Source organism: Aptenodytes forsteri, unplaced genomic scaffold (assembly GCF_000699145.1).
Source record: "Aptenodytes forsteri isolate BGI_AS27 unplaced genomic scaffold, ASM69914v1 Scaffold54, whole genome shotgun sequence".
In the NCBI taxonomy this organism is placed as follows: Eukaryota; Metazoa; Chordata; class Aves; order Sphenisciformes; family Spheniscidae; genus Aptenodytes; species Aptenodytes forsteri.
The window spans coordinates 2,074,066-2,086,468 of NW_008796044.1; the positions used below are offsets into that span (position 1 = coordinate 2,074,066).

The following is a 12,403-nucleotide window of genomic DNA, read 5'->3' on the forward strand; positions in this document are numbered from 1 at the left end:
CAGATGACAGAATCTGTTTTGTTGACAGGTGGCAGAACTTCAACTACAGAAAGCTATTTAATTTTCCTACTTATTTCTTGTGTTTTACCTTTTCCTTGTCAGTATTTGTAAATGTGTACTAAAAATAGATGTTACAGAATGTACGGAGCTTTTCACAATAAGTTAGATTATAGATTAAACAATTACTTTTTTTCCTTTCTCTCAGTTTACTGCTTCCATTTCCACTAAGTCTAAAAATATATTTTTGTGTTACAACTTGACAAATATAACGCAAACCAACTTGAAATCCTCAGATCCCTGAGCTAGTTATTGCATTGTTAGAATATCTGGAAAGTAATCTGGGCTGGAAGTTTCTTGGAGTAATTGGAAGTCAGTAGAGGGTGGGCAGGACTGACCTACTGAAGTAATAATGAAATAGCATTGTGGCATTGCAGTGAGAGGGAGCTCAGGCACCAGCAGTGTGCTTGCTGGATGCCTGCACCCTCACTCCAAGGATGAAGCAAGGGAAAAAAATTAATGGGACTGGCAGGAGAAATAACAATGAAAGGTGATGAGAAGGGTCAAAAATTCCACCCAGGAATGTGGAGTATCACAGTGGTAGATGGAGAAACCTTGAGGTTTGGCAGTATATTACTGCATTCTGGCTGTTTATGTTGATAGAGACATTGGTGTTATGTCAAAAACTGTTTTGCAAAATACCAGTCTACAGACTTCTCTGGTGTCTTCCTGTTTGTCTGTACCGCATTTGATGGTTAACTGCATTTGTGATTAACATACCACAACAAAGCTGGTGGATTCATAATGTGACTGCCATTACAAATTCAACATTTACCAGCAGATACCTGACCAACTGCTCAACTACAGAGTTGTGTCAGCTTAAACTAAATTCACTGTGGTATGTCAGAAGATCCAGTATCACTAGCACTACTTTTAGATGAACACCGTGGTATCAGGGAACATATCAAAACATCTGGTTTCATTCTGAAAGATGTCTTTTGGTGAGCAGAACTATCTATGTAGCTTCCTAGGTAGATTTATGTTGAAAAGTCACTTCATTCTTGATAGGATTTTGTCTAGTCAAGATCTACCCTTAGATGAATAGTTAAGAAGCAGTCCTTTTTAAAGCTATAGCAGGAGCTCAACAGCTAGACCCTGAAAATCAACACCAAACGTCAGAATATGAAGGGAAACTCTAGTTGTCACCTTGTGTTAATATAGGCGGACAGTTTACTGGCTCTCAGCTCTCCAGTTCCTAAGGCAGACTCAATGAGAGGGGTTTATAATACATTAATTTTATAATACATTAATTTTATTTGGAAGTCATTCAGGTACTGCGATGAAAGGCTGCAGTATAAAAGTCTTGGAGAACCATATGTGTTTAGGGTTTTTATAGTGGAGGTAGAGTCTTTGGCTGATGTAGATATTGAAGGCTTAAAAACAAAGTTAACAAGTTAAAACAAGTTTTAACAAGTTAAAAACTTGTTAAAACAAGTAGTAAGCACAGATATTTAAAATGCCGAATGTCCTGCCATCCCAAATCACTTTGTTTTCTACCTGTCAGAGAACTGAGAGGTGAGAGACAGAGCCACAAAAAGGCTGTTCCTTGGTAATGTCGGTCCATAAACACTTTCTGAAGCAACAGGGCTGCAGGTTTTTTGCCTTGCACTTTGCAAAGAAGTGCCCTGTGCAGTGCTGTGGTGCAAAGGGCGATGACTGCGGCTTCTGCGTTTTTCACTGCAGAATAAGCCACAGGTTCTAACTGCGTAACTGCAGGGCAGAATTCCTTCCTTCCCAACAAGGGAGCCTCCTACCCAGGGCTGTCTTTGGGTAAATACTTCAGTGCAGCTATCTGAACCTGTTGTGCATGGTAGGAATAAAGCTTATATTTCAAATGAAGGGGCAAGAAACAGGTCAGGACAGGGATCAGATCTAGCCCATACTGGTAGTAAGAAGACCAGATTTTAAGTATGATTTATTCCTCTTAAATACTGAAAGTATATCTGTGGACTTTTCTTCATCAGAGTCCAAAATGTACGGTAAGATATCTAAGTCCAAAATGTGAGATAAATGTAAGATAATGGTCCAAGCAGCTTTTATAATCCAGTTGTTCTCACTCCTTGGCAAGAAGGAACAGTCTCTCAAGATCTTGATTGTTATGTGCTCTAGAAGTTTCCTCCTTCCTAATATAAACGGTTCTTCCCAGCCCTGGGCTTTGTCACTGTGGGGGATGTACATGCTGCTTATTTTCCCCAAACAGTCCTTAACCAGCTCCCTGCAAAAGTCCAAGCAGCTTTTACAATCCAGTTGTTCTCACTCCTTGGCAAGAAGGAACAGTCTCTCAAGATCTTGATTGTTATGTGCTCTAGAAGTTTCCTCCTTCCTAATATAAACGGTTCTTCCCAGCCCTGGGCTTTGTCACTGTGGGGGATGTACATGCTGCTTATTTTCCCCAAACAGTCCTTAACCAGCTCCCTGCAAATCCCTGCTTACAGGGCAGGAGAAAACCGCGGGTTTTGCCCTTCCCAACAACCTTCACGCAGGTTGTGTGCATCCTGCCAGATGCGAGTATGCTACAGGTTACTGCTGAACACTAATCTGATCTTATGCTTTCTCTCTCTTGGAGATTGCTTTTGGTTATTGGCTGCCTGAGTGATGCAAGCCTGATGCCATGCTCCCATGGCACTGGGAGCAGAGTGACGTGATCCAGAGCAATCTGACTCATTCACTCACGCTCTCTCTTCCCAAGCAGGGAAGTTCATGACTGCCCAATGCAGAGGGACGTTTCTGACACGTCTCAGGCAAGAGCTCAGTGGCACTGTTAATAGAGCACGGTTGTCTCATTTGTAGGCTCTATTCATCTGACAGCTAAGAATTATCAATACTGATGCTTCACTCCCTCTCTCTTTTTCTCCAAGCTAGTGATTTGTCTATGTTATGGGTAGGTAAGCTTGACAAAACATTACACATTAGCAGCTGAGACCGTGTTTGAAATGGGAAAATTGCTAGCAAACTGCTCCATTAGAGACCCAAATAACAAATTCTTTCTTTCCCTCAATGAAAGAGAGATAGTTAAGGCCCAAATTAATATGTCTGTCTCCCCTACTCTGCAGGGGAATCACTCTTCGAGACAAATGGCTTCGTCACTCCTGAGAGGGTGAGCTGGCTCTACGAAGGCTGCGTTAGGCAGAGTTTTTTATCCTTTGTGTTTTGCCATCCTGGGTGTGAGCAGTACAGGCGCCAGATTGAGGAGGTGATGAAAAGATTTGCACCTCAGTGAACTTTGAGATGGATTAGCATGGGAATTTGAGTGCTTATTCTTTACTCTGGGATAGTTTTTCATATTTAACTGCATAGTTTCCCCCGTTTGTTTTATTTTTTTTCTCCGATATGTTTACTTTTTGCTCTCATTGCTGCAAAGTCATTTAAAGAGAGGGGGAAGAAGGAGGACTTTATCCTGTCTAACATCATGTTATTACAAGAAAAATGCATCTGAATCCATTGGGCCCTCATACTTTCCAATCTCTGATCATATATTAGAGAAGAGAAAGGAAATTGTTCTTGTCCTTTGATGTTGTTGTCAAAGGCTCTAAAATAAAGCTTCGAGAGGCAGACAGAGCATTGCTGCCTGTCAGAAGGGGGGAGATATGCTTCAATTCATCTAAGCGATACAGCTGGCAGCAGGCGACATGGCACAGTGAAATGGGTAACTAAAAGGAGGAACAGAAGCCCCTGAGAGGTTTGAACATGGCCAATTTATTTTATCAGTTTTGTGAATTCTACTTGTGGAGTCTTTTAAATAGATCTTCTTATGAAATACCAGAGGAAAATCGAGGAAAACTCTATTGAGTTGTAAGAAATCTTAAATGTGGGGGATAGTAGTTCAAATGATCAAAATTTAGCCTTTTAGGACTGTGTCTCTTTTACAGAGTTCTCAAATGTGTTGTAAAATTATTTTATAGTATATTCTGGTGACACACAACAAAATGAACTCACCAATGTTGCTTTGCACTAGCACAGGTAGTTTTATAGTGTATGACAGCAGTTCATAGTATGCATGGATAGACCATGAAAAACACAGTTTTCCAGAGGTCATGTTCTAGGTAAACTAGGTAATTTTCTCTGAAATAAAATGTGGCTGTAAAACTTAGATTAGCTTTTCACTTTTTGGAGCAGAACATGACAACACTAGGTAAGAACTCTGTTTTTCACTTTATTTGAAAGATGGCACCTCTAGCAGCAGTTTCCCATTATATCATGAATAACACGGGCTTATAATTAAGCCTTCATCACCTTGAAATTGCCAACACCCCTTCTGGCAAAACCTGGTGTTTCCTAGAGATTTTTAATCCTGTACTGTCCTTCACATGTCATTTATGAGCTCAGATGAGGTGAAAGCACAAAGTATTAATACAAGTAATTTGTTTTCTACTATTTTAGTTATGTAGCTGCATTGTGTTTTTCAGCCTATGCCTGCCAATCTATAACGTGCATTTATGAAAAAAATAAACAGAAGTCAGATTAGTACTTCATACTTTTAAAATACCTGCTTATTTAATGCTGTACTTTATTTAATGCTCCAAGATAATTTTGTGTCCAAGTTGGAATCCACCTGCAAACACACCCTGATGAGAGCACACAGTACTGTAGCTTGTTGCTTCTCCGGTAGCATCTGCAAAATGTAGTGCGCTAAGCATAATGTGCTATGTGTAGTCTTTAGTCCTTCATTTACAAAGAGCTTCATACAATTAAAAAAAGTAAGGTGCTAAGGTGAAAATATAGCAGCAGATGACAACAGCCTTGTCCATCTATTTCTGTACAGGCCATCTGCTGCAAATTTTGTAGGAAAGGGTGAAGAATTCAGTACTGCTTCAGAAGGTAGCTCTCTGAAACAACTCTTTTTCTGTATTCCTCTCCACCTTTTCTAAAAATTTCATTTTTTCTTATTACTTGGGATCTGTGGCTATTCTAATTTTGGCTTTTCATGCCCTTTGGGGGCAAAATTTTTGTGTGTATTTCCACCCTTGAGTCACTAAAATTTTCTTGGAATTTTAAGTGATTATAAAAAGGGGCCATGTTTCCCCCCATCACTATATTTGAGTTTCCCTGTAAGGACTGCTATGCTGCGCCTATGTGCAGCATGTGTGAACCCCCAGTTTCCACACATAAGGCAAGGGAATTGGACAAGCATGGCCCTCTTTTGTTCCTAGAAGTGTCTGCATAGAAATACTTGGGAGGAGTTAAACACCAAACTGGCAAGCTGACAAAAAGCCTTTATGGGAAGAGTATGTGTACTGCTAATTCTGGTGACAAACACCCAACAATAGTAGCGTGCTGAAGCTTACAGCAATTTGCATTTCACTGTGGACTTGCCAGAAATGAAGCACATTATATTTAGACCAACTGGAAGGGAAATCTCAGACACTAATTCAAATCACAAAACAAGGAATAGAAGTAACTCTGATCACAACCTTTAAAATAGACTGCTACAGAAATAAAAGAGTGCATGCACATTGACTGTACAAGTTGGCTGTGCAAGTATCACAATATTCATGACTTAAATAGTTTCTTAGAGTATAACTGAGCTGGCAAAATATCCTATTTTCAAGGGGATTTTTCTTTTGTCTATTGAAAGCGCAGATCAACAGAAGGATAGGCTGTGCAATAGAGGGCTGATGGGCCTTACAAATTTTCTCTACATTATTCCCAAGTCCTTTAAAAAACATTATTTACTTCTCCCTGCATCTCATTTTATCTCCCTTCCCGGTTTTAAAATTTTTTCTCCCCTGTGCCTTGCTGCAGCAGCTCTAAATTACTAGAGTGATTCATTCCATCATTCCAGTATGTTTTTGTTCAAACAATTCTAAACCATTTCCAACAGCAGATTTTTGCTATTGAAACTGTTTCTTTTTATGACATTTTTGGAAAAAATATACAACGTTTGAATAATAAGTAAGAGCTAGGTAAAATCAAATTTTGCTTTCAGTTCCAACTCTGTAGAATTTTAGCTGCCACGGTTATTTGAATTTGTTGTATGGGGATCAACTTTTACATTTCTAGTTGAGATGAATATTTAGGTTTCATCTGAGGAGAAGACAGTCCTTTTAGCAGAAATTTGGGGAACTTGCTGACAAAGACTTGAAAACACTTCTGGGAAGGAACAGAAATCAATCTTAGTGGTTACTGTATGCGGTCTCTTAAAGCTGCTTACATTTTATGTTGGTCAGACATGCATTTATGATACTTCATGAAGAATACTTCTTTCAAACCAATCTCAGAAATGAAAACAACAGCATTTTCATGTAGTCTGGACCATATTTTAGAACACCTTCAGTATTTGGTAGTTAAAATAGGAAGACACAGTCCTTTTTTGCTCTGCTTTAACATAGACTCTCCCCCCACCCCCTTAATTGCAGTGAATTCCACTTTGGATTTCAGCATGTTCCCACAGATTGTTGCTCCTGGGTCGCTCTGATAGTATTATTAATCTGCTTATTAAGCTGTCACAACATAACATAGCTTTTAGTGTAGATAGCTATGTTCTATTTGCAACAGCTAGTCAAGGAAAGCGTCTGTATTTTCTGCCTTAACTTTGATTAAGTAGGAATAAAATATACCTACTATTTTTCATAAATTCCATGAGCTTTAAAGAAGTCATGTCTATAGCCTTTTTTCTATACAGATTTAGTGTAATCAGTGAGATGATTTTATTTTTGAAGTTATTTTCTCAGTATTTTCTCCATTTCATGGCTTTCAAAAGGAAAATTTGATTCCCATAAAAACTCTATAAAATTGTTTTATGTTTATATAAAAATTTGCTATCATGTTTAATGTTATTCCTGTCCTATAACTATGTAGTTAACATGTATATTACTTTGTTTGTTTTCAGACGTTTGGAACAAAACCTCATCAAAATCATTCCCCCTGGAGCTTTTACGCAGTACAAGAAGCTTAAGAGAATGTAAGTTTTAATAACAAGACCAACATGCAAGAGCAATCATGAATCTTCTAGCTTCAAGTTCAGTATCTTTATTTGAGAAACATATTGGCAATTTCTATGTTGAAATCACTGGGGATTGCACAAATAATCTCTTCAAAGTGTAAGCAACAATGGAATTTGGTTCAGCATGCCTAACAGTGCATGAAATCCTTAATAATGCTTAATTTCACTTCCTATTATAAACGATGTGAGCTAATTAGTTGTTAGTCTGTTCAGACTTCAAATCTACTTCCTCAGAAAAGATTTTAAGTTCTGTTTTTTTCTCTCATTCATTCGGGTATCTGTTTGCACCACTTCAGTTTAGTTGACCCCAGTTATAGCAGGAGTGCATGTTCTTGCAGAGTAGTTAGGATTTTTTTGTAATACATTTAATGTCCTGATGCTGAAATGCTTTGACTGTTTACAGGAAAAGAAAGAAACCTGCTGGAGCTTGTTTTCTCTATTTCTTAATCACCAGTAGATACCCAGACAATTCTTTTCTTATTAGCTCTTCTGTTTTCTCTTTGGATTTAAAAAACATAATCCCGATTTGTAGCAGCGTTCTCATGCAGATAACCTGGGCATTCCCCCTGGTGGGCCTTTCTTTTCAATTTTAAGTGATATGTGAGACATGTTGTGACAGTAGTACAATGATACAGACAATGGTAAAACAAGTTACTCCTGCTTCACCGTAGTATCAAGACGTTGATGGGTACCACTGGACCAGTAACTTCCAGAAGTCATTCAGGCGTTGTAGCTCAGTGCTAAGACTGCTAAAAAGGTGCCTTTACAGTTCTTGTTCTCTGATGTGAACAATACTTACTGGAATTAAGAAACTGTCAGCTCATTTCACAGAAGACAGTGGATTCTTAGATAGCTAGTGCTTTTGGAAACTGAAATGAGCTTGCGCTCTACCTTTGGATTTAAGGGTAAAATCACTGTGTTTGCCAGTCCAAACTTATCAAGTTCCTAGAGCTGAAGAGCTGTAAATATGGATCTTAATATTTAACGGGTCGAATCATCAATCTTATAGAGTCTCTATTCTTCTGTCTCACTTTCAATATAGCTGTATGTATTTTTAAACAAGTACTGTATTAGATAGCAAGATGGTAATTTCAGTGAAAAATGACGGATTCCTTTTCAGTGACCTAACTTGTAACTTTTTCATTATTAAAGTCACTACTTAGCTCTTTCTGAGGTATGACTAATTTTAGATTTTGGCAATGTTTTACTGTCCTTTCATTTTTCATGATTGGTGAACTCTAGTTTTATGGGAATTGACCAAAAAAATGTTCCTTAACTTGACTAGCTGCTCAACCCAATGCTCCAGTTACTATGTGAAATGATTAATGTTAGAATTTCACAGCAGAATTCCATTAGCAAGTTGTGTTAACAGCTTTCTGGAGTATAATTGGCATACTCATTGAGATCTGAACTCATAGTTAAATAATAAATTATTATGCCAGATGATCTGTATCATAGCTTAGTTAACGTGACAGCATTTTGTGGAAGAACTTGGGATAGATAGTTAGGCTGCAGAATGTCCCATAACAAACATGACATTTTGCCATTTGGTTGTTGACCTGTTTCCTTGTTAAAGTTTTATTCCTGCTGGACAGTGAGGCTCTAAATTGGGCATCACTGTTGTTACACAAAGTTTAATTGAGGACATTTGTTCCACTATTTGAAGAGATTATTGACATCATCTTTTCAGTGTGCAAGATTCCCAGTATTGTTAACACAAAAATATACTTTGGTCAAAAGACTACCTCTTAAAAGAAAAGAATTATCCATCCTTTTCCTTATAGAGGAAGGACATGAAGGACATGTTCGATATCACTGAAGTCTTCAGCCTTTCTTAATTTCTGTCACTTTGATTTCAATGAGCAGTGCAATAGCATGAAGGTTATTATTTTAATTAATTGGTGCCCTACCCAGGGTACAAATGAAGAACGTTATTGTTATTATTAACTATTATTTATAATAATATTTTTATATAATTCAGAGGATAGTATTAGCATAACATTGTGAATTGTATTGTATTTTTCTCCTTCTGGTGAATCAATATGCAAGAATGTTAGGGATAATAGACTGCTCACCTGCAGCACTCTCAGTATTTTGATTGTTTAGTGAGTATTTCCTGCAAGATTATGCAGTTTCCTTTTCTTGAATAATTGGATAACTGAAACTAATTTTTAGGTAAGAGCCAGTTATCCAAGATAACCTTTATATGACTTGATGTTAATAGGTCAGGATGCTAGCAGAACATGTATGTATATTAATTCAAGTGTTATATTTGCATCTAGCTGAAGTTTGCTGTTTAGAATGTCTCTTCAGTAGCTTCCGGGATGGAAGAGTTATTTTGGTGATTTGGTTTTAGCAAAGGAGCTGAAATCTTTTTTGTCTTGGACTTCATCACAATTGTCTGCATCTTCTCACACAGTTAATTATATGAAGCTAAATGTATCTGTCTCAGAAGGAAGATTTGACACCTATAGGATTCAAATATGCAGTTGAATTATATGATCTGGGATGATGGTTCCCCTGATTTTGGAGTGAATGTAGCAGGTCCTAGCTCTGTGCTCAATTATTCGAGGGCTTTAGAAGACGTTTGAGGGGCTTGAAGGAGATACATCCCATCTCCAGAATTAGAAGTTGTTGTCATTATTGCATGAAGTATCCAAGCCCAGACATGCCATTTGGAATTCATTTACATAGCAGTTGTGCTTGTACCATAGTTCTGTAACTTCTAGCCTACGAGTTCCAAAGTTTATGGCATTACCTCCCATTTTATCTTTGCTTTTCTGAGACTTTTAACTAATGAGTTTGTAGCACAAGACTAAGAGCCAAGTACACAGAGCCACTTTGAAAGATGTGGTTGTACCTCTCTAGCTCTGATGCTTGTAGCGGCATTTCATGTTGTCAAATTAATTTTACTGTATATTAGCAGAAAACACATTGAGATTTCACAGTCTTCCCAGTAGCTCTGTGGCGTTGCTACTTCTGTTAAGCAGCTTCTAAAAACTAAACCATATATGACATGGATTTTTGCTGAGTACTCTTCTCAAATGAGAACAGTCCATTTTACATGTTAGAGATAATCAAGTAATCTGTTTCTAATAATGTTAGTTGACAAAGAGAATATTCATCCAATGCTATTAATAGTTTTGCATTTGGCTGCATCTAAAAATAAATCTGTTTTGTTTCAAAACCTTTTACAGTAAAGACATTTAAGCCATACAGTCATATGTTATACAGTGACTCACTCAGGGTATCCTTGCTCCCTTGGTGCAAAGTCAAAAACAATTTATGTCCCTAACTGGTAACTGTCCCTAACAGCCACCCTCCAAGGTGAGTTAAACAACCTTTTGAAAGAAGACCTCTACCGTACTGTCAGAGGTGCAGGGAGACTAGTATGAGGTGACTAATGTACTCCCTGCCTGGGTGGAATCCTGCTAAGTTTATTACATTTCCAGCTAAAAAGCCACATTTCCACCGAGTGATTCAGAGATACCCTAAACTATGAAAATGAGTCTTATATGATCTAAATTGACTTAGTTGTGCAGGTTAGAAAAACCCATATCTCTTTGTCTTGATGTAAATCAAGCACAGAATAGGATGATCTTACCAAAGCAGACCAAAGGAAGGGAATGAAAGTACAAGGACATAATTGAATCCCTTTGCCTCAGTCAAGTCAGGAGATGGAGCCTCCTTATCCGACAGCAGTGGAGCTTGGGCTCTAATGGAAAGGAAATAATGTGTCTAATTATCTTCTAATGCTGATTGTAGTGCATCTGCATGAAGTGAGTGAGTGTCATCACCCAGCATGGCATTTATGCACGTTCAGGCACCATTAGTTATACACTCATTAGCGTCCGGACATGGGGAGAGAAAAAGGATGGAAAAGTTGAAATGTAGCAAATCAGTAAAATAGTGCTGAAATACTTGTTTCAAAAACTAGATGCCCCTTTTCAGATGCTTGTCATTGTTCAGCAAACTCATGATTTCATGTCATTGTAATAGGTTTTAATATGTTCCTCAATAAATAGGTAGCACAGATTCACATCAGACTTATGCTTGCATAAGAATTACTAGATAAAAAGCAGCAAATGCTACCAGGCAGTCTAAACAAGTTTCACAAAAACCTGTATAAAAATAAATATTCCTACTTTCACTGTCACAAATTTGGCTGCTGTGAGTTGAGCTGAAGAACCCGAAACCTTCACTTAATGCTGTCCTTGTAGGCAGGATGTTGTAATCGAAAACATCAGTAGATTGCAGAGCAGGTGTTTCATAAGCCTTATAAAAGAACCAAAGAAAATCTCACTTTATGTGGCTAGATTTGAAAACAGTTAGAGGACTTGATTGAAATTTTAACCAACAGAATTTGTAGCTCGAAACATGTATAGAATGGAAAACCTTCTTACTTTCTGATTCATAAGTTCTTGTTCAAGTGATGTTTATTTAGAGTCTGACTGGGATCCTTAGCATGTGCCCCAGTGGAAATAACAGTGAAGATGTACGTGAAATACTGTATGACTCCAGCTTCAGCTATCAGTGAAACGATTTGATACTACTGATAAAAGCTGATACCAACTGCCAGTGAATGCAACGAGGTGGCTGAAAGTTATGCCTGTTGAACTGATTGACAGAAAGATTGGATTGCAGTGATAGTCATGATAAGGCACCCAGTTCTGAGCATCTGGGTCCCAAGTGTAGTAAATTTGGCTCCATGTATGAAGAAATTGTGGCGTAGTCTATATTTATCTTTGTGTACGTGGTTGGTTATGGTTATAATTGAAGGGTATTTTCCAAACCAGGAACACACTTTCCCTGGAAAATGACAGCAGGCTATAACTGAATTCTACTCACATTATAGCTGAAAGGGTGGAATCTTGCTGGAGCTCCCTGACAGGGTCTGCAACGTGCTGGGTGTTCCCCGCAGTGCTGCTGGCTTCAAAGGTCCATGATTTCCATTCAGATGCTCAAAGGTTTTCCCTAGTGTCCGAAAACTCTAGGCAGGCCTGTCAGTGCTGTGTCGACCCTCTTCTCACCCGCCTCACCAGATCAAGGTCATGGTAGAATTTTGAGCTGCTTGTTTTCTCTAGGCTATTAAAAACCAAACATCACTGGTACAGTGCCGAACTCCTCAGTGACGCTGGTGCCTGCTTTGGGATCGGGGGCTAGGTAGTCTGTTTCCCGGCCCCTTTTCCATTGGTATTAAACATGGTGTGGGAAAAGTCTTACTTCAGGAGAATTTTATCATAGAATCATAGAATCATTGGGGTTGGAAAAGACCTCTAAGATCATCGAGTCCAACCATCAACCCAACACCACCATGCCCACTGAACCATGTCCCTAAGCGCCTCATCTACACCTCTTTTAAATACCTCCAGGGATGGGGACTCCACCACTTCCCTGGGCAGC

At 38.5% G+C, this 12,403-nt stretch overlaps 1 protein-coding gene across 1 annotated transcript in view; it reads left to right on the forward strand.

The window, feature by feature from the left end:
• Nucleotides 1-12,403, forward strand: part of SLIT3 (slit guidance ligand 3) — a 553,189-nt gene that overhangs the window by 370,588 nt on the left and 170,198 nt on the right. Inside the window, exon 10 of the mRNA XM_009285701.1 lies at nucleotides 6,887-6,958. Coding sequence (XP_009283976.1) covers nucleotides 6,887-6,958 — 72 coding nt within the window. The remainder of the gene's footprint in view (nucleotides 1-6,886; nucleotides 6,959-12,403) is intronic.